The 23,209-nt window shown below is 47.0% G+C and overlaps 1 protein-coding gene across 3 annotated transcripts in view; it reads right to left on the minus strand.

Annotated features, from left to right (window-relative positions):
- LOC107076063 (guanylate-binding protein 3-like) overlaps positions 1–22,819 on the minus strand; it is an 84,818-nt gene extending 61,999 nt beyond the window's left edge. The window contains exons 1-10 of one of the 3 annotated variants that reach the window (XM_069198778.1): positions 22,551–22,819; positions 21,677–21,723; positions 20,209–20,275; positions 19,936–20,080; positions 19,383–19,577; positions 19,119–19,247; positions 18,636–18,740; positions 18,487–18,537; positions 17,854–17,910; positions 16,250–16,336 (exon numbers count right to left, since the gene is read on the minus strand). In XM_069198778.1, coding sequence (XP_069054879.1) covers positions 16,250–16,336; positions 17,854–17,910; positions 18,487–18,537; positions 18,636–18,740; positions 19,119–19,247; positions 19,383–19,577; positions 19,936–20,080; positions 20,209–20,246 — 807 coding nt within the window. In that variant the 5' untranslated portion in view covers positions 20,247–20,275; positions 21,677–21,723; positions 22,551–22,819. Of the gene's footprint in view, positions 1–1,172; positions 1,230–2,015; positions 2,067–2,166; positions 2,272–2,652; positions 2,782–2,916; positions 3,112–3,409; positions 3,555–3,683; positions 3,751–4,128; positions 4,176–4,995; positions 5,360–16,249; positions 16,337–17,853; positions 17,911–18,486; positions 18,538–18,635; positions 18,741–19,118; positions 19,248–19,382; positions 19,578–19,935; positions 20,081–20,208; positions 20,276–21,676; positions 21,724–22,174; positions 22,474–22,550 lie in introns of those variants that run through there. The other 2 variants (XM_069198776.1, XM_069198777.1) reach the window with 2 other exon arrangements.
- Between the last annotated feature and the right edge of the window lie 390 nt (positions 22,820–23,209).

Consider the following 23,209-nt stretch of genomic DNA (forward strand, 5'->3'; position numbering starts at 1 on the left):
TCTCTCATGTTGAGCCTGTGTTTGCAGTTTCTGACACTGCTCCCAAATGGTTCAGGTCTTATCTGATGCTGGGGTCTCTACTATTCAGCATTGACCTCTATCTACGTGGTCGGTTATTAAGATCACATGGTCTCGTCTGTCATTTCTACGCTGATGATGTTTAAATCTATCTGTACTAAGCCTGACACTGAAGTGGCTGTCTCTGCACTGACTGCATCTCTAATATAAAAGCCTGGGTGACTCCAAATTTCCTTAGCTTAAACTACAACAAGACTGAAATCATGCTGCTCAGCACCTGTGTACTACTATGGTAAAGCCAGTGTAGTAGCCCTGTCTGTGGACAGCACTGTGCTGAAATTTCAATCAAAAATGAGGAATTTAGGAGTGACCCTAGCTTGACTTCCTGATCAGATGCAAAAGTGATCACATTACTCCTATCCTGGAGTCCCTGCACTGGCTTCCTGTCAGGTTTCATATCAACTTCAAAATCCTCCTGCTCACCTATAAGGCTCTGCATGGCTTGGCACCTCAGTACCTGTCTGAGCTATTATCGCCCTACTCCCCACCTCACAACCTTCGCTCTTCTAACTCTGCTCTCCTAACTGTCTCCCAAGCATGTCTACACTCCATGGGTGACAAGGCCTCTCCTGCTCTGCCCCAGAGCTCTGGAAATGTATCCCCAAGTACATCAGAGAATCACACTCCCTGAGCTCTTTCCAATCTAGAATCAAAACCTTTCTGTTCTGAAAGGCTTTTATTGAACCAATTACTTACTTTTACTTAATTAGTGACTACTGCTGCACCTCGAACCACCTGTCTTACTTATTTGTTATTTTATATACTTTGGCATTTGCTTATAATGGTTTTCTAAAGTTAAGAACTTTGAGATGCTACATAAAACAAAGTAGTTCAGGTGGGGAGCTGCGTCAGCATGTGTAGGCTGCAAAGGAACAAGTAACAGGTTTATTCCCTGCTGAAAAGAGAAGAGAGAAAACAGAAACGTTTCTTCTCTTTTCAGCCTGGAATTAACCTATTATTTGTTCCTTTACATAAAATAAAGTTTATTATAACATGTTTTTTTTACATGTCCAGGTAAGAGAGACATCACCTGGTTTGCAGGTGATAAAACAGATCTGATCTTTTTTCTGTTCACTGAAGAGTCAAGTTCGTACCTGAAAATACTGCAGGTCAAAGGCGCCTCCCCCCTTTTCTACCACAAGATGCAGCAGCTGCAAACAGAGTAAACACAGGCCATCTGTTATTCAGAGACAGAGAGAGACAGCCATCGGTTCTCTCTCTTAAAACTGTCTGTAATTGCAGAGTTAATTATCTCTGTTTTGGCAACTGTGTAATTACCACTCATGCCAATACTCCTGAGACACAATTTGAACCTGTCAGTCAGACAGTCTGATAGAGACACAGGCACTCATAAAAACAAACATGGATGCGCATATAAAACAAATCTACAAATACAATCACATACTGTACACAGGCAGACCCCGCATTGGGCGGAGTGGTGGCTCTGTGGCTAAGGAATCCAGCCGACAGAGGAATCCAACTCCGTTGGGCCCCTGAGCAAGGCCCTTAACCCCAGCTGTTACAGGGGCGCTGCACAATGGCTGACCCTGTACTCTGACCCCCAGCTTCTCTCCCTGTCTGTGTCTCATGGAGAGCAAGCTGGGGTCTGCGAAAAGAGGAATTCTGAATGCAAGAAATTGTATAGGGGCTAATAAAGAAACATTATCATTATTGGGAAAGATGGGACTGGCCTACTCATATAGCCGTGTGAGGGAAACCAGGCAGCACAGAGCATCACACACAACAGCACCTCGAGTCATGCAGTGCTGCACTCAATGCCACATGTCACCAGCAGGGGGCGAACTCACACCCCGGTCCACAGTCCCAGCTGAAGGACCTGTGATACCGAGAGGCTCCTGGTTTCAGCCACCAGCTGCACCTCAGGATGAGTGCTGCGCGGCACACTGGGGGGATAAGACCGCGGCCGAGCGCTGTACCTCCAGGTAGTCCAGGTCTGTTGTCTTCACATCAGCGTGGACGTTGAAGATCTGGGAGAGAGGACGGGGGGGGGGACACATGAGCTCTCTGGGACGTAGCAAGGGGCTCACAGTCACCCCGGAAGGTGGGACAAGGCTCCACAATTCTCACCACGTGCGAGCTGAGAAAGACGCTCAGGGCACACAGCTTCACGCTCAGCTCCACCTCCCGCGACAGATCCACGGAGCCCTCAGTGTCCACTAGGAAGACAGCCAACTGGACAGAGGGGACAGAGACAGAGTGTTCAGAGCAGAGCTGCAGTGGTCATCTGTCTCCCCCCTCCCCTCCAGTACCAAGACACAGCTGGAAGAGCTTTACACAAAGGGTGGGGGCAGTGTGGAGCAAGCTGCCCAGCCAGTGGCTCAATGAGCTACAGTACTAACTACCTAAACCTTCCCACTCTTGAGCAGAGAACGGTTTCCGGTTTGTCACACAGATGCCCCGAGTGTGGACAAAGGGGTCCCAGGGGTTTGGTGAGGGGCAGAAGAGCTCTTGTTCCTGCCTATTCTGTGAAAGACTTAGCTGGACCAGCGCCTGTCTGAGCCATCGAGTCGTACCCCCTACAACAGACAAATTCCCAGCTCGGACGGTACTTGCCTTGCCCTCCTGCGTCTCCAGGAACAGAGGCTGGCTCCAGATGAACACACCCTTCGTCATGGTCTCAGTTCCAGACCCCCACTCGAACCCTCGCAGAGGCTCACTGTCACTCATCCTGTCCCACTCGTCCTGAGTTCACAAGAAAGGGAGCTTTCACAACCAGGGCCATAAGACCCTGCTTTACACAGAGAGTGGTGGGGGTGGGATGTCAGGGCCATAAGACCCTGCTTTACACAGAGACTGGAGGGGGTGGGGTGCTCTCACCATGTTAGACAGCTTGCGCAGGAGGTAGTTGAGGAGGAAGGACTTGCCCTTCCTCCTCTCCCCGACAATAGACACCACGCAGACCGGAGTCTCCCTCACATCTGAGCACAGGAAGCACTGCTGAAGGACGTCCTCTTGGAACAGGAGGGTGCCATCAGAGCTGACCTCAACCAGCTGAATGGGCCTGCCAGGGCCCTGGAGGTGGAACACATTTAAAACTGAGACCAGGAGGCATTTAACTTTACACAGAGGGTAGTGGTTAGCGTGCTTGCCACTGCACAAGGATCACAGGTCAGTTAATGTCCACCCATCCCACGGTGTACACTTTGCACCTGCAACACCAGGATTCCCCAGCAGGGCGGCGCAAGTGCATCTGGGTTTCAAAATGCCCCCTGTAGCCTGGTTGGCAGGCTGGTGGCGTCATCAAGAAGAGACCCAGCGTTCCATAAGCCAGCCTCTGTGTCACCCAGCAGAAAACAAAACCACAACTCGCCTCCTCTCTCGTGAACTCGTGGTCACACTGGATAATTTCAGGCATGGAGGAACTGCCCAAGGAGCTGGAGCACTGAGGCTCTGACAGCAGGGGGCTTTCTACCTCCTCCTGCTCAGGCTCAGGAATCAGGGGGTCTAAAGACATGCTGGAGCAGAGGAGAGAGAGACCGAGACGCAATCAGAGCCACTCCAGAACCAAAGACAGCACAGGAGTTGAATTGCCGGACCAGCTGTCCTGGACCTGAGATGCATTTGAGTTTAAATCGTAATAGTACCTTCTCTTCGACAGGTTATGAGAATTAGAATTGCCCATGACTGCTACTGTCCCAAGTCACAATAATCCTGTTTATACAAAGAAAAAACAGGAACAAGGACCAATTCAAGCATGATTGCATAAATAAATACACACACTGACAGCTCAGAGCAGGGTAACACACAGTACTGATCACACACTGACAGATCAGAGCAGGGTAACACACAGTAGCGATCACACACTGACAGATCAGAGCAGTGTAACACACAGTACTGATCACACACTGACAGATCAGAGCAGGGTAACACACAGTATCAATCACACACTGACAGCTCAGAGCAGGGTAACACACAGTATCAATCACACACTGACAGCTCAGAGCAGTGTAACACACAGTATCAGTCACACACTGACAGATCAGAGCAGGGTAACACAGTATCAGTCAGTGATCCTGTATCTTATATTACCTTTTTCTGTCCTGCTTCTGTCCTGGTTATTGTTGTAAAAGGTGGCTCTACAAAATGTTAAAATGTGGGGATTGAATATTTATACAAACAGCAGATTTTTTATTTTTCTTAAGAATATTTCCTAACATAAAACAGTCACATTAGAATAATTAATGTTGCATTTCAATTCTTAGAAATATAAATATCACAGAGAACTGAATTTCAATGTAGGATTTGTAATTCAGTCAAATGAGAGAATTAGTCAAGGGTCTGAATACTTTTGAAAGGTCCTGTATATGTAGAAATAAATTCAAACCTGTACATTCTTCATTCCTAGGCAGTATTTCCAATAACCCCTCGTAATATCAAGGCCTGTCATCCTTTTTAACTTTTTTTTTCACACCTTTTTTTCTACCTTCACTGTTACATCACTAAATTTTAGCCTGAAGTTGTTTTGGTCATTACTCACGGCAACACTGCATTAGAAAAAAAAAATCATTTAATTTCTACTTACATCTGCGACAAATCAGTCCAGGTTGTAGTCATGTGTGTAACCATTATGAAAAAGGTTTTTTTTTGTTTTTTTCATGTTTTTCAAGCATTCACTTCAAAATATGTTTTTTGTCAGATTACTTTATGTACTTTATTACGACTGTATAACACAATTAAAACACCTGAAGTAGGCTTCACAGCCGAAACGTTGTGCGTTTTCTTTCTTCTGTTTTCAGCAGAGAATAAACCTATTACTTCTTCCAAAGCACTTCATTGCCGACAACACCGCTGTATGCCACACTATTCGTGCATTGATCAATAAATAAACCCTGATTGATTGATTGATTTCAATTAGAACACGTCAATAAATATCGCAGTGAATGAATACAACCTTACCAGCTGTTCCAACACTCCTGGTGATTCCTGAAGAGTCAAAATACCTCTCAAATCCGTAACGTCTGGCCTCAGGTCTTCGACTCAGCCACCACCTCCCTCAGTTTAATTCGGACTCGTTAATCCACCCGATTCTCACAGGTTGGTTTCTGATTGGATCAACCACATGTTTCCTTTTATCCGAAATGACCGTAAAATCTGTGGGAGAACCAACTCCAACACGGGTGGGTACAGCAGGAGAAGAGACTCTTTTTTTTACTCTGTTTTCTGTTGATAACCCACCATTTAATTCTTCTTGATGCTGGCGGTGAAGACGGATCTGCCGTTCAACAGCTTGCAAGCTCCTGAACTGACGACCGCACAGCACAAGCAGGAAGGTGCAGCAGGAAGCACAGAGCGACAACAAAAAAACCAAGACGTCAAAGCGAAAGGTCGAAGTCTTGTTTTTTTTTTTTTAAATGAGATCGGAAAGTATCAGATCTGGTTGAAAACTTGGTCAACTGTTCAACCCCTGAAATGTTTCAATTGTACCAGCGTGAGGGATGCCAGGCCCACCGATCAACGCAGTGTACAGAAACGGATTAGCAGGGCAAACAATAAAGTAATTTTCCGTTTTCAGGCAACATTTCCTGTGTTTGTTGTGGATGGGCAAATACTGTGAGCTATGAAGGACCATGTGCACGCTGCCCTTATTAATTCAATTCAATTTATATAGCGCCTTTCACAGCAAGGTTGCCCCAAGGCGCTTAACGATACATTTTGTCAATACTGTCCGATTAGACAGTGTCAATTCTCCGACAGGAATGGGATGGTCGTTTTCAACAGGTGCGTACAGCGCCCAGCGTCACGGGCTTACCAAATACATCCAGAAAGTGTCTTAATATCCAAAATCTGAAGTTAAAAAAAAAATCGCTCCGTTTTAGGGGTCTTGCGAGATGGTGTGTGGCATTTCAACACAAATCGTCAACCTTAACATTCAATGAGTAAAGCTGTCGCATAAATCGGTCTACAGGTGGTGATCATCTGGAAAATTTAAAACGACACAAGCTTCCCCTTCAAGAGTGCGGCTTCATCCCTCTGCTCTCCTCCCCACTGAGAGCTGGTGTGTGGGGAGCGTTCTGGCGCACTTTGGCTGCCGTCGCATCATCCAGGTGGGGCTGCACATTGGTGGCGGTAGTGGGATTCCCCATTACCTGTAAAGCGCTTTGAGTGGAGTGTCCAGAAAAGCGCTACATACTGTAAGTGTAAGCAATTATTATTATAATTGTAAGCTGTAGAACTGGGTCGAGTCACACACAGTCTTCCATCTAGATTAAATGTTGTACTGCGCATGATCTGCTGGTGTCCACTGTTCCATTTTTGTTTTGTTGCTATACAATAAGAGATTGTACTGAATGCATTATGCATTTCTGTACTAAATCCAAACATTTATTCCATCTATCGCCCTACACTGTGACAAAGACATACAAGAAACACTCATTAGAGCTCTTGCTGGCACAGCGTCTTAACAAAACTTGAAAAATGTGAAGATTCCTCAGGACAGGAACTAGGGGATTTGGGTGGAGCTGGACTAGGCTGAGGCCTGGGTGGGGTGGGGACAGGATAGAGGTTGCTGGAGCGTCAAAGTACAGGTGTATTCTGGGAAAGCTCAGCTGTCAGGCCCAGTGGAGAAGTGTTCTCTGAACCACAGGCCAGGCAAGAGCCATCAGTGTCTGGAGGAGTGGGGGTATCACCAGACGAGATGGCAGCTACAGAGGATCTTATGAAGAGTCAACACACTGATGATTCTGAGAAATGACAGCACTTCTGAGAGATAACAGGGTGAGAGGTGTGGAGGTGTGAAGGAACACAGGCCTGGGGGCCTCAGTACAGAAGAAGAAACCCACAGAAACCACAGAAAGATGTGCTGCACGCTGAGCTTCCTTTTTTCTGAGAAAGGAAGTGAAACAGGTGAAAGAAGTGTGTGACAGTTACAAGCCTGCTGTATCGCATCTAGCCTTTCGTAGTTTACAATCGTATTGAAAGCCCTGCACTTGTCTAGTTTTAAATGTAATCTTCCAAGTGTTCTCTGGGTTTTAATTTAATCTAAATCTATTTGCATTTAACCCTTTATTGCACAATTATTTGACCACAGATATCAATACACTTTATATTGTGCAACAAAAGACTGGTGCCTTTTGTGCTAGAATCTGATCTGTTAAACGATTTCTTAGAAATACATTTTATTTTACTTTACTATTACTGCATGCATTTTTCATACAAACATTAAACTGCAGAACTAAAATGTGACTAAATAAGTTCAGTCAGCTTGACTAAGTTAAAAGTGGGTGAATAAAGTGACTATGGCTGATGGACATTACAGGAACAAGTGAAAGTGTTTCTTTTCTTCTCTTTTCCTGCGTGTTATCTGGAGCACAGTCTAACAGATTTTGTTTTCTATATAAAAAAGTTATAAATAAGACATCTAACAAAATATCAAACTATCACCAAATAAAAGCGTTCTCTTAATGTTAGATGAAAGACCAGTGTTCCAGTTATCCCAGAGCAATCCCAGACAGCCAGAGTGAGGAGACTGCAGACAGACTGGAGCACTGCCTCCTCTGCAGTCACACTGCCCTGTGGACACAACACACAACAACACAGTTTGGCAATTTCACCAGTAAAAAAAGTGAAAGATTCTACACACATTATACTGAGAGAGCTGAACTGTACACACACCTTGTACCGAGAGATCTGGACTCTACACACACCTTGTACCGAGAGATCTGGACTCTACACACACCTTGACAATTGTACTGAGGGAGCTACACACTACACATACTTTACTGAGAGATCAGGACCCAACACACACCTTACTGATAGAGCTGTAGATTACACACACCTTGAAAAGAGAGAGCAAACATACACTCAGTACTGGAAGAGCCGGACAAGCCAGTAATCAAACAAGTGTGGTGAGTCCACACTCAGCACCACAAAGACACACTGCACTGATTGTGTGAAACTGGGGTCCCATATCTCACCTTCATCTTCCTCAGGGTGGAAAACCAGATCGCTGCCCTAATCATAATAACAAAACATTGTAATTGCAACTGTACTGATATGTTAGGAAAAGTTTTGGTGGTTGTTGTTTACGTTTAAGGGTTTAAGTCATTACATAGGAGTTGAAATATACTGATGTCAGCAAGTAGCTGAGGGCTAGCCATGTTAAGTTATTGTTTGTTTTTATAGCGTTATGATCCTGATGTTAAGTGAAGCGCGCAGTAAGCGTTGCTTAGGTCAATTTTTGCAAAGGAAGCTCATTAGGACTACAAGAGGTAGTTATTCTTGTGTTGGTCCCTAACTCCAATGAAAAGAAAGGGGATGTGATGTTTGTGTGCGTCAGCAGTGAAACTGCATGTTGATTGGTGGAGGGCTGAGCGGGAATAACGGTTGCTCAGGGTAACAGGCCAGAGTGGACGCAGGAGCTAACGGGCTCAAGACGACAGGACAGGAAGAGCTCTGCGGGTATCTTCTCCTGGGGGTCGGAGACGTACACAACACACGGACACCGGACGCGGAGGAGGCGAAGGTACCCGAAACCCGTCATGACCGTTTTGAAGCGCACGTTAAGCCGAAAACGAACGTTATATTTTGCTCGATATAGCTTTCACGAGAGAGTACGGGGAGCCGGCGAACCGGTCGGACAGTTTTGTGACAGAGCCGCGGCTCCCTGTGGAAAGACTGGAGTTACTCGGATAGTAAACGGGGGGTGGTAAGGGACCGCATCGTTTCCGGAGTACGTTCACCGACAGGGAAGAGGAAAGCCGTCGAGCGTCGGTTCGGGATTGACGCCAGACGGGGCCATAGGCGTCGTTGGGTCTCACGACTCGGCGCAAAACCCAGCCGAGAACGAGGGGCAGCAGCAGCGCGCGCAGCCCGCGCGAGAGCGCAGGGACTCGCAGTTCAGCTGAGAAACCCGCCCGAGCAGGAGGCGCTAGACCGGAGTGGGGAGCCCAGTGCCACATAAGGCTCACGGCGAACAGGACGTTTGCCCGGCAGAAGGCAAGCGGCGCCTAACGTGTGGGGAAATTGAACCACTTTGCAAAAGCGAGCCGCTCCAGACGAGAGAAAAGGGGTTGGGGAAAAAGCCCGGAATCCGAAGACGTGGAGCTGTGCGTCGACTCGGTGTGTCGCACGAAAAACCCCAGCTCCGCCACTGAACAGGTTTTGGTAGACATCAAAGGAAACGCACAAACAGTAATAAAGTTGAAGTTAGATACAGGTGCTCAGGTTAGCGTCGTTCCTCTGCTTGAATATGACAAGTTTAAAAGTGACGCTGTGCTGCAGCCCACGTCTCGCAGACTGTCAGGTTCTGGCGGATAGTAACTGGCTGTAAAAGGCGCATGCACCCTGAAATGCAAGTACAAGGACAGAGAAATGTGTCTGGACTTTTATATTGTAGACACTCATGCACCTCCAGTACTCGGACTAAAAGCATGTTTAGACGTGGACCTTATTAAACTAGTCTTATCTGTGACCACCCCTCCCACTGAGACGAAGCCAATCTTACAAGATTTTGCAGATGTCTTTACAGGAATTGGGCTTTTTGCAGGTGAATGCACTATCCACCTCAAACCAAATGCAGTTCCTGTAGTATACCCACCGAGACGCATACCTCATGCACTGCGGAGCCGTCTTAAGGAGGAGTCGCACAACATGGAGAAGTCCGGCATCATTGCCCGAGTCACAGAGCCAATGGAATGGGTTAATGCACTTGTGGTGGTGGAGAAACCTCGCACGTGTAAACTCCGAGTATACCTTGATCCAAGGGATCTGAACAAGGCTATCAAACGTCCACACTACCCCTTGCCGACATTTGAGGACATTACACCAAAGTTGGCTGGAGCGCGCTATTTCAGTGTCCTGGATGCTACTGTAGGTCAGGTTATTGGGCTGTCAAGCTCACAGAAGAGTCATCAAAACTAACTACGTTCAACACGTTGTTTGGGCGCTACAGATTCCTACGCCTGCCCTTTGGGGTAATTTCAGCTCAAGACGAGTTTCAGCGGAAAATCCATGAGACATGTGAAGGACTCGAAGGCGTGACAGCGATTGTTGATGACATCTTGGTCTATGGGAGAACCAAGGAGGAACACGACAGGGACCTTCGCACTGTGCTACAACGGTCCCGATAGCGAGGAGTCCGACTCAACCCAGAGAAAAGCACGATCTGCGCCACTGAAGTCACCTACTTTGGATATCTCCTCACCGTGGATGGATGAGTACAAGGTGTGTGTAGAGTCCTGTTCTCTCAGTACAAGGTGTGTGTAGAGTCCTGTTCTCTCAGTACAAGGTGTGTGTAGAGTCCCGTTCTCTCAGAACAAGGTGTGTGTAGAGTCCAGATCTCTCAGTACAAGTTGTGTGTAGGGTCCTGTTCTCTCAGTACAAGGTGTGTGAAGAGTCCTGTTCTCTCGGTACAAGTTGTGTGTAGAGTCCTGATCTCTCGGTACAAGGTGTGTGTAGAGTCCTGATCTCTCGGTACAAGGTGTGTGTAGAGTCCTGTTCTCTCGGTACAAGTTGTGTGTAGAGTCCAGATCTCTCGGTACAAGTTGTGTGTAGAGTCCAGATCTCTCGGTACAAGTTGTGTCAAGAGTCCTGTTCTCTCGGTACAAGGTGTGTGTAGGGTCCAGATCTCTCAGTACAAGTTGTGTGTAGAGTCCTGTTCTCTCAGTACAAGGTGTGTGTAGAGTCCAGTTCTCCCAGTATAAGGTGTGTGTACAGTCCAGCTCTCTCAGTATAATGTGTGTAGAATCTTTCACTTTTTTTTACTGGTGAAATTGCCAAGCTGTGTTGTTATGTGTCGTGTCCACAGGGCAGTGTGACTGCAGGGGAGACAGTGCTCCAGTCTGACTGCAGGGTCTCCTCACTCAGGCTGTCTGGGATTGCTCTGGGAATACTGGGACACTGGTCTTTCAATTTATACCAAGAGATTACTGTCTCTTTTATTTTTTTTCATAGTTCCCAATATTATGAATGCAGATGTATATATATATATGCACCAGCTGTATGTTTTCTGTTTGACTAAATTGACTCAACAGGCTCGGCAGCATTTTAATTGCAGTTTGATTTTCTAGAAGAGACAATTAGTTTCAGAACTTAGACTTGAAATACAATTCTGACAGAGAGGACTTTGCTGCACAACAGCTTGAAGGCAGCAGTGTGAAAACATCAGATCTTAAACCAAGCCGTTGTTAGTATTGCTGTCTCGTGGCTCTGGTGCCTTGATTTCAGTTCTGGTCCTGGGGTGTTATCTGGGTGGAGTTTGCATGTTCTCCTGTGGTCATGTGGGCTTCTTCTGGGAGGATTGTGGGTAGAATGGAGTTGTAGTTTAGTGACGAAGCACAGAGATATTTCAAAGGTGATTGGAAATTGCTGGAGTCAGACTGAAAACCCACAGACACCTGAGATATGTAGTTTTTATTCATTTTAATCTCTGAAAGACACAATCATCCTGAAACATGAAGTACACAAAGAGTCCTGTCTGATCCCGAGTTCAAAAACCTGTCAGGCAGGCTTATAGGTCCTGCTAGCTGTAGGCCTAAGGAGACATTACACTCCACTAGTGAGGATTCATAACAACTGTAGACCTGGGGAGAGGTTACCCTGCACCAGTGAAGTCTCAATTCACAACTGTAAACCTGAGAAGTTACCCTGCACCAGTGAAGTCTCACTTCACAACTGTAGATCTGGGGAGAAGTTACCCTGCACCAGTGAAGTCTCACTTCACAACTGTAGACCTGGGGAGAAGTTAGCCTGCACCAGTGAAGTCTCAATTCACAACTGTAGTGAAGTTGCCCTTTGCTAATTAACGCTCAATTAATGAAGGCCTGAGGAAAAAATAGCTAATTATTTCTTTGTTATAGGTGCTGTAGAGTCATATAAAGGACTCAAACCCACCTGACTGAGCAAAGTGTTTAAGGGCTTGTGCTGGTTTGAGTCTCTGTAACAGGGGAAGGAGAGAAATCCAGATGATTTCTGTTCCCACCACAGCAGGAGGGCTGCTGGACAGGGTTCATATCAAGGTCTGTAGGAGAACGTTGGGCACTGTGGACACAGAGAGGGAGTCATCTGCACCAATGGCCTCTAGTGCATATCCAGGAATTTCCTCATTACTGAAAACTCCACCTGGGGCTGTAGCGCCCCCTACTGTTCACCCTTCTGCACAGCACACAGTGGTTCCCTTGTCTGCACCCTGTACCTGTGGTCTCTAGTGAAGAAAAGACCCCTGAGGATAAAGAATGGATTCGATAGTCTCTCTGTGGGTCTGGCTCGGGGTTCGAGAGGGTGGGTGTCACTGTTCCGGCTTCTTCTTCGTGAAGAACTTGACGATGGCTGACAACGCCCCCACCCCCGCACTAGTTGCCACCCCAACCCCAACCTCCGCAGCAATAATGCCACCGACAATCAGGCCTCCGGCCACACCCGCAGTCGTGGTCAGCACAGTCGCGGTCACTATACAGCCCACCTTCACGCCAAACTCTATGTTGTAATTCTGCAGGAACTTCTTACGCTCAGCAGCCATAAACGCTTTATACTCTGTATACTCCTCGAAATACAGTTTGAATTCGATTTGATCCTGCACGCAGTCCAGCAGCTCCTTCTCCTTTCTCTCCACTGTCTCCTTCATCTTGTTTGGAAGTTTCAGCAGTACCTTTTTCTGTGGAAAAGGGGGAGCAAGGTCACTTCAGAGCAAACGGTCGTCCCTACATCCTTTGACCTTCCCCCGGACACCTCAGAAATAAGCAAGTGGCTGCCCCGGGACACCCCAAAAACAAGCAGGTCTTTCTCTGCTTGATCTTTCTCTAAGGAAACAGGGCGCAAGGTCGTTTTACAGCAGAGGGCAGCACACTACGTCTTCTGAACTGCTCGGGGCTCACGTCAAGATACCCCAGACACAAGCAGAAGACACCCCAGTGGAGCCCAGTAGATTACACACACACTGTCACTGACGACCACTCTTTCACATTCACAAACCCTCCCCGTTTCTCACAAACTCTCTCACACCCTCCCCATGTCTCAGACACACACAATCTCTCTCTCATACACACAAACGATCACACACATTCTCTCACACCTTCCAAGTTTCTCTCCCACACTCTCTCACCCTCCCAGTTTCTCACACACACACACACTCACCTGCTCATCCAGAAAGTTGGTGAAGTCCTCCTTCGCCTTCTCGATGATGAGGAGATTGTATTCCTTCAGGAACTTCTCTCGCTCAGAGCTCAGGAACTGTGAGAGCTCCTGGGAATCCTGCTGACTGACTTCACCCTGCACACGGGACAGCAGATCTTTCTCCTTCTGCTCCACATTCCCCTTTATCCCCAGTGTGGGGTCGTGCATGATCGATCTCTGAGGAAACAGAGCACAGGGTCACTTTAGAGCAGAGGGCATCACACTACACCCCCCAGACTGCTCAGGGCTCCCCAGAAACAAGCAGGAGCCCACCTCAAGATACCCCAGAAACCAGCAGGAGCTCACCTCAAGATACCCGAGACACAAGCAGGAGCCCACCTCAAGATACCCCAGACACAAGCAGGAGCCCACCTCAGGATACCCCAGAAACCAGCAGAAGACACCCCAGTGGAGCCCAGTAGATTACACACACACTGTCACTGACAAACACTCTCTCACACTCTCACATCCTCCCTGTTTCTCACACACTTACACTCTCACACCATCCCCATTACACACACACACACACACATTCTCACCCTCCCAGATTCTCACACACTCACACACTCACCTGCTCATTCAGAAAGTTGGTGAAGTCCTCCTTCGCCCTCTCGATGATGAGGAGAGTGTATTCCTTCAGGAACTTCTCTCGCTCAGAGCTCAAGAACTGTGAGAGCTCCTGGGAATCCTGCGGACTGACTTCACCCTGCACACAGGCCAGCAGCTCTTTCTCCTTCTGTTCCACATTTCCCTTTATCCCCAGTGTGGGGTCGTGCATGATCTTTCTCTGAGGAAACAGAGCACAGGGTCACTTTAGAGCAGAGGGCATCACACTACGCCCCCCAAACTGCTCAGGGCTCCCCAGACACAAGCAGGAGCCCACCTCAAGATACCCCAGACACAAGCAGAAGACACCCCAGTGGAGCCCAGTAGATTACACACACACTGTCTCTGACAAACACTCTCACACACTCTCACACCCTCCCTGTTTCTCACACACACACGCTCTCACACCCTTTACGTTTGTCACACACTTACACTCTCACATCCTCCCTGTTTCTCTCTCACACGCACACATACTCTCCTCTCCCCAGTTTCTCACATACTCTCTCTCATTCACACACTGTCTCTCGCTCATACATACACACACTCACGGACATAGACTCTCCCCTGCACACTCTCTCACACCCCCCCACTCCAGTTTCTCACACACTGTCTCGCTCATACACACACAGGTTAGTGAAGTCCTCCTTCGCCCTCTCGATGATGAGGAGATTGTATTCCTTCAGGAACTTCACTCGCTCAGAGCTCAGGAACTGTGAGAGCTGCTGGGAATCCTGTGGACTGACTTCACCCTGCACACGGTCCAGCAGCTCTTCCTCCTTCTGTACCACAGTCCTCCTCATCCCCTGTGTGGGGTCGGGCATATTCAAGCCCAGGCACTCAAACACACACATACGTACCCACACTCTCTCACACTCTAATACTTACACTGTCACACTCTTTGTCTATCACACACTCTCTTACCTGCTCACTCAGAAAGATGGTGAACTCCTGCTTCACCCGCTGGAGAGTTTTCTGGTAGAGGGCATAGATGAGCTGGAGAAGGAAGCAAAGGGGTATTCTGGAATCAGAGATGCCCAGAAACACGTTTCAAGTAATAATCTACCCTGACAGGCTGAGGGAACTGAGTCTCTTTAGTCTGAGTGGAGTGTCCCACACTGACAGGCTGGAGGAACTGAGTCTCTTTAAGTCTGAGGGAAGTGTCCCACACTGACAGGCTGGAGGAACTGAGTCTCTTTAGTCTGAGTGGAGTGTCTCACACTGACAGGCTGGAGGAACTGAGTCTCTTTAGTCTGATGGGAGTGTCCTATGTTGACAGGCTGGAGGAACTGAGTCTCCTTATTCTGAATGGACTGAAGACAGCAACAGAGAAAGGATTAAAAGATTTTCTGGGTCAGCAGGAAAGAGAGAGACTCACCTCTGCAGGACAGGAAATTCTGTAGTTGCTTTTCAGAATCACATGTGCCATCTCCTACAGAGAAAATAATAAGGTAAGTGAGGCTTCACTGGGCTTAACTCTTTCTGTGACAATTCATTCTCAACAACTGACAGAAATCACATTAGAACAGCTGATGGTTCGCATCACCCTGTACACATTGTATGACTTGTAGTTTACTGCACTGTACTGTGTTTCTACCATGATCTCACTGGGCTTTACTTTACTGTACTGGTTTCTACGCTGCTCTTTGAGGTGTTGTACCCTAGTGGTGTAGTGATGGATGTTGATTGGTTCAGTGAATAATGTCTTACCTTGAATATCCCTGCCAGTGTTTTTCCTGTCAGGTTTGACCGTGTCGTCTGCAGGACCTGGCCAATGTGGTTGATGAACTCTTTCAGGCAGTGCTGAAACTTTTCATTCATTTCTTAGAAACACACAACAAGGAAACAGATGAGTCAACTGAAGATCTTGAAGCTCTATAGTCTTGAACTTAGACTGGACTACTAGGGGATCTAATTTTCACAGCTCAACACCGCCTCCCTGTGGCTCCTCAGTGACACTGCTCTGGAAGTGGAGCTGTCTGGTTTTTACCTTGCATGGTTCCCTGTTGGCTCCAAAGCAGTATGTCCCCAGGAAAGGGCATAAGGTGACAGCGTGGCCTCTTCTCCTTGAGGATCCTCAGAGCCTGCTTGTTTGTCCTAGACTCCTCCAGGCGCTGAAAGCACAGACAGACATGTCGACTCAGGAAAGGGGTACGATGCCAGCCCTCTGTGTCTGAAACAATACAGCTCTCAGCCTGAAGGAACTGAGTCTCTTTAGTCTGAAGGGAGTGTCCCATACCGACAGGCTGGAGGAACTGAGTCTCTTCAGTCTGAAGGGAGTGTCCCACACTGACAGGCTGGAGGAACTGAGTCTCTTTAGTCTGTGGCCTGTAGGTGGCACTGTTGCAGCTCCTGATCAGTCTAGAGAATCAGTACCTATCTTTCTTTCTCAGTACAGGTCAGGGCTATATATATATAAGGTCCACAGTACTTCTCCTACCTGGATGATTTTCTCCAGGTGTCGGGATCCTCCAGTCTGTCCAAATTCCTGAGTTTGTGTCCAGTCCCGCACCAGGAACTCAAATCCCTTTATTAGAGATTGAGAAAGATCTCATATCAGCTCACCTTACAAAGTCATGAAATCTTATCTATCTCTATAGAAGAGCCTCTGTCAGCTCAAGTAATAACACGTGCATGAGAATGATTGAAATCCTTCTTGTCCCAAGAGATTGATTAGCTTAATCACTACTCTGAGTTAATTCTGACTGCTGTTATGATGCCTGCAAGTCTGCTTTCTTCCAAATGGACACTGCATGCAAACAATCTGTTTATGGCTTCAGACTCTGTTTCTCATCCTATCCTTATACTTCTAGACTTCAGTGCTGCTTTCGTCACTGTTAACCATGATATCTTACTCTCTCATGTTGAGACTGTGTTTGCAGTTTCTGACACTGCTCCCAAATGGTTCAGGTCTTATCTGATGCCGGGGGCTCTACTATTCAGCATCGACCTGTATCTAGGTGGTCAGTTATTAAGATCACATGGTCTGATCTGTCATTTCTACGCTGATGATGCTTAAAGCTATATCTGTACTAAGCCTGACACTGAAGTGGCTGTCTCTGCACTGACTGCATCTCTAATAGAAAAGCCTGGGTGACTCCAAATTTCCTTAGCTTAAACTACAACAAGACTGAAGTCATGCTGCTCAGCACCTGTGTACTACTATGGTAAAGCCAGTGTAGTAGCCCTGTATGTGGACAGCACTGTGCTGGAATTTCAATCAAAATTGAGGAACTTAGGAGTGACCCTAGCTTGACTTCCTGATCAGGTGCAAGTGATCACATTACTCCTATCCTGGAGTCCCTGCACTGGCGTCCTGTCAGGTTTCAGATCAACTTCAAAATCCTCCTGCTCACCTATAAGGCTCTACATGGCTTGGCACCTCAGTACCTGTCTGAGCTATCATCGCCCTACTCCCCACCTCACAACCTTCGCTCTTCTAACTCTGGTCTCCTAACTGTCTCCCAAGCATGTCTACACTCTATGGGTGACAGGGTCTTCTCTTGCTCTGCCCCAGAGCTCTGGAAATGTATCCCCAAGTACATCAGAGAATCACACTCCCTGAGCTCTTTCTAATCTAGAATCAAAACCTTTCTGTTCTGAAAGGCTTTTATTGAACTAATTACTTACTTATACTTAATTAGTGACTACTGCTGCACCTCGAACCACCTGTCTTACTTATTTGTTATTTTATATTCTTTGTCATTTGCTTATAATGGTTTTCTAAAGTTAAGAACTTTGAGATGATACTTTTAAAACATGCTACATAAAATAAAGTAGTTCAGGTGGGTAGCTGTGTCAGCATGCGTAGGCTGCAAAGGAACAAGTAACAGGTTTATTCCCTCCTGAAAAGAGAAGAGAGAAAACAGAAAGGTTTCTTCTCTTTTCAGCCTGGAATTAACCTATTATTTGTTTCTTTACATAAAATAAAGTTTATTATAACATGTTATTTTTACATGTCCAGGTAAGAGAGACATCACCTGGTTTGCAGGTGATAAAACAGATCTGATCTTTTTTATGTTCACTGAAGAGTAAAGTTCGTACCTGAAAATGCTGCAGGTCAAAGGCGGCTCCCCCCTTTTGTACCACAAGATGCAGCAGCTGCAAACAGAGTAAACACAGGCCATCTGTGTGTCAGAGGCAGGCAGAGACAGAGAGAGACAGCCATCGGTTCTCTCTATTAAAACTGTCTGTAATTGCAGAGTTAATTATCTCTGTTTTGGCAACAGTGTAATTTACCACTCATGGCAATAATCCTGAGACACAATTTGAACCTGTCAGACAATCTGATAGAGACACAGGCACTCATAAAAACATGGATGCACATATAAAACAAATACAAATACAATCACATTCCTAATGCAAGAAATTGTATAGGGGCTAATAAAGAAACATTATCATTATTGGGAAAGATGGGACTGGCCTACTCATATAGCCGTGTGAGGGAAACCAGGCAGCACAGAGCATCACACACAACAGCACCTCGAGTCATGCAGTGCTGCACTCAATGCCACATGTCACCAGCAGGGGGCGAACTCACACCCCGGTCCACAGTCCCAGCTGAAGGACCTGTGATACCGAGAGGCTCCTGGTTTCAGCCCCCAGCTGCACCACAGCTCCCTTGCCCAGGCGCTGGGCAGCACATCGGGGGGATAAGACCGCGGCCAAGCGCTGTACCTCCAGGTAGTCCAGGTCTGTTGTCTTCACATCAGCGTGGACGTTGAAGATCTGGGAGAGAGGACAGGGGGGGACAGGTGAGCTCTCTGGGATGCAGCAAGGGGCTCACAGTCACCCCGGAAGGTGGGACAAGGCCCCACAATTCTCACCACGTGCGAGCTGAGAAAGACGCTCAGGGCACACAGCTTCACGCTCAGCTCCATCTCCCGCGACAGATCCAGGGAGCCCTCAGTGTCCACCAGGAAGACGGCCAACTGGACAGAGGGGACAGAGACAGAGTGTTCAGAGCAGAGCTGCAGTGGTCATCTGTCCCCCCCTTCCCTCCAGTACCAAGACACAGCTGGAAGAGCTTTACACAAAGGGTGGGGGGAGTGTGGAGCAAGCTGCCCAGCCAATGGCTCAATGACCTGAATCTTCCCACTGTTGAGCAGAGAACGGTTTCCGGTTTCACACAGATACCCCGAGTGTGGACAAGGGGGTCCCAGGGGCTGGTGAGGGGCAGAAGAGCTCTTGTTCCTGCCTGTTCAGGATGCCTGCAGGGTCTGTGAAAGACTGAGTTGGACCAGCGCCTGTCTGAGCCATTGAGTCGTACCCCCTACAACAGACAAATTCCCAGCTCGGACGGTGCTTGCCTTGCCCTCCTGCGTCTCCAGGAACAGAGGCTGGCTCCAGATGAACACACCCTTCGTCATGGTCTCAGTTCCAGGCAGCCACTCGAACCCTCGCAGAGGCTCACTGTCACTCATCCTGTCCCACTCGTCCTGAGTTCACAAAAAAGGGAGCATTCACAACCAGGGCCATAAGACCCTGCTTTACACAGAGAGTGGTGGGGGTGGGATGTCAGGGCCATAAGACCCTGCTTTACACAGAGACTGGAGGGGGTGGGGTGCTCTCACCATGTTAGACAGCTTGCGAAGGAGGTAGTTGAGGAGGAAGGACTTGCCCTTCCTCCTCTCCCCAACAATAGACACCACGCACACCGGAGTCTCCCTCACATCTGAGCACAGGAAGCACTGCTGAAGCACGTCCTCTTGGAACAGGAGGGAGCCATCAGGCCTGGCCTGGACCAGCTGAATGGGCCTGCCAGGGCCCTGGAGGTGGAACACATTTAAAACTGAGACCAGGAGGCATTTAACTTTACACAGAGGGCAGTGGGAGTGTGGAGCAGAGTGCTGATGCTCACTGGAAGGGCGCCTCTCTCAGATATCACCTTGGTTAGCGTGCTTGCCACTGCACGAGGATCACAGGTCAGTTAATGTCCACCCATCCCACGGTGTACACTTTGCACCTGCAACACCAGGATTCCCCAGCAGGGCGGCGCAAGTGCATCTGGGTTTCAAAATGCCCCCTGTAGCCTGGTTGGCAGGCTGGTGGCGTCATGAAGAAGAGACCCAGCGTTCCATAAGCCAGCCTCTGTGTCACCCAGCAGAAAACAAAACCACAACTCACCTCCTCTCTCGTGAACTCGTGGTCACACTGGATAATTTCAGGCATGGAGGAACTGCCCAAGGAGCTGGAGCACTGAGGCTCTGACAGCAGGGGGCTCTCTACCTCCTCCTGCTCAGGCTCAGGAATCAGGGGGTCTAAAGACATGCTGGAGCAGAGGAGAGAGAGACCGCGACGCGATCAGAGCCACTCCACAGCCAAAGACAGCACAGGACTTGAATGGCCGGACCAGCTGTCCTGGACGCATTTGCATTTGAGTTTAAATCGTAATAGTACCTTCTCTCCCACAGGTTATGAGAATCAGAATTGCCCATGACTGCTACTGTCCCAAGTCACAATAATCCTGTTTAGACAAAGAAAAAACAGGAACAAAGACCAATTCAAGCATGATTGCATAAATAAATACACACACTGACAGATGAGAGCAGTGTAACACACAGTACTGATCACACACTGACAGATCAGAGCAGGGTAACACACAGTACTGATCACACACTGACAGATCAGAGCAGGGTAACACACAGTACTGATCACACACTGACAGATCAGAGCAGGGTAACACACAGTAGCAATCACACACTGACAGATCAGAGCAGGGTAACACACAGTACTCATCACACACTGACAGATCAGAGCAGGGTAACACACAGTAGTAATCACACACTGACAAATCAGAGTAGGGTAACACACAGTACTCATCACACACTGACAGATCAGAGCAGGGTAACACAGTAGCAATCACACACTGACAGATCAGAGTAGGGTAACACAGTACCCATCACACACTGACAGATCAGAGCAGGGTAACACACAGTAGTAATCACACACTGACAGATCAGAGTAGGGTAACACACAGTACTCATCACACACTGACAGATCAGAGTAGGGTAACACACAGTAGCAATCACACGCTGACAGATCAGAGTAGGGTAACACACAGTACTCATCACACACTGAGATCAGAGCAGTGTGACACACAGTAGCAATCACACACTGACAGCTCAGAGCAGGGTAACACACAGTAGCAATCACACACTGACAGATCAGAGCAGGGTAACACACAGTAGTAATCACACACTGACAGATCAGAGCAGGGTAACACAGTAGCAATCACACACTGACAGATCAGAGTAGGGTAACACACAGTAGCAATCACACACTGACAGATCAGAGCAGGGTAACACATAGTAGCAATCACACGCTGACAGATCAGAGTAGGGTAACACACAGTACTCATCACACGCTGACAGATCAGAGCAGGGTAACACACAGTACTCATCACACACTGACAGATCAGAGCAGGGTAACACAGTAGTAATCACACACTGACAGATCAGAGTAGGGTAACACAGTACTCATCACACACTGACAGATCAGAGCAGGGTAACACACAGTACTCATCACACACTGACAGATCAGAGCAGTGTGACACAGTAGCAATCACACACTGACAGATCAGAGCAGGGTAACACACAGTAGCAATCATACACTGACAGCTCAGAGCAGGGTAACACACAGTAGCAATCACACTGACAGCTCAGAGCAGGGTAACACACAGTAGCAATCACACTGACAGCTCAGAGCAGTGTAACAGTATCAGTCACACACTGACAGATCAGAGCAGGGTAACAGTATCAATCACACACTGACAGATCAAGCAGGGTGACACACAGTATCAATCACAAACTGACAGCTCAGGGCAGGGTAACACAGTATCAGTCAGTGATCTTGTATCTTATATTACCTGTTTCTGTCCTGCTTCTGTCCTGGTTATTGTTGTAAAAGGTGGCTCTACAAAATGTTAAAATGTGGGGATTGAATATTTATACAAACAGCAGATTTCATTTTTTTATTTTTCTTAAGAATATTTCCTAACATAAAACAGTCACATTAGAATAATTAATGTTGCATTTCAGTTCTTAGAAATATAAATATCACAGAGAACTGAATTTCAATGTAGGATTTGTAATTCAGTCAAATGAGAGAATTAGTCAAGGGTCTGAATACTTTTGAAAGGTCCTGTATATGTAGAAACAAAATTCAAACTTGTACATTCTTCATTCCTAGGCAGTATTTCCAATAACCCCTTGTAATATTAAGGCCTGTCATCCTTTTTAACTTTTTTTTTCACACCTTTTGTTCTACCTTCACAGTTACATCAGTGAATTTTAGCCTGAAGTTGTTTTGGTCATTACTCACGGCAACACTGTATTAGAAAAAAAAACATTTAATTTCCACTTACATCTGCGACAAATCAGTCCAGGTTGTAGTCATGTGTGTAACCATTATGAAAAAGGTTTTGTTTTTGTTTTTTTCATGTTTTTCAAGCATTCACTTCAAAATATTTTTTTGTCAGATTACTTTATGTACTTTTTTACGACTGTATAACACAACTAAAACACCTGAAGAAAACTTCACGGCCGAAACGTTGTGTTTTCTTTCTTCTCTTTTCAGCAGGGAATAAACCTATTACTTCTTCCAAAGCATTTCATTGCTGACAACACCACTGTATGCCACACTGTTCATGCATTGATCAATAAATAAACCCTGATTGATTGATTGATTGATTTCAATTAGAACACGTCAATTAATATCGCAGTGGATGAATATAACCTTACCAGCTGCTCCTACACTCCTAGTGATTCCTGAAGAGTCAAAATACCTCTCAAATCCGTAACGTCTGGTGTCAGGTTATCGACTCAGCCACCTCCTCCCTCAGTTTGTTAATTCGGACTCGTTAATCCACCCGATTCTCACGTGTTGGTTTCTGATTGGATCAACCACACGTTTCCTTTTATCCGAAACGACCGTAAAATCTGTGGGAGAACCAACTCCAACACGGGTGGGTACAGCGGGAGAAGAGACTTTTTTTTACTCTGTTTTCTGTTGATAACCCACCATTTAGTTCTTCTTGATGCTGGCGGTGAAGACGCAGCTGCCGTTCAACAGCTTGCAAGCTCCTGAACTGACGACCGCACAGCACAAGCAGGAAGGTGCAGCAGGAAGCACAGAGCGACAACAAAAAAAACAAGACGTCAACGCGAAAGGTCGAAGTCTTGGATTTTTTTTTTTAAATGAGATCGGAAAGTTTCAGATCTGGTTGAAAACTTGGTCAACTGTTCAACCCCTGAAATGTTGAAATTGGAGCAGCGTGAGGAATATCAGGCCCACAGATCAACACTGTTTACAGATACGGATTAGCAGGGCTAAGACTAAAGTAATTTTCAGTTTTCAGGCAATATTTCCTGTGTTTGTTGTGGATGGGCAAATACTGTGA

This window comes from Lepisosteus oculatus, chromosome 14, assembly GCF_040954835.1.
Source record: "Lepisosteus oculatus isolate fLepOcu1 chromosome 14, fLepOcu1.hap2, whole genome shotgun sequence".
Lineage (NCBI taxonomy): Eukaryota > Metazoa > Chordata > Actinopteri > Semionotiformes > Lepisosteidae > Lepisosteus > Lepisosteus oculatus.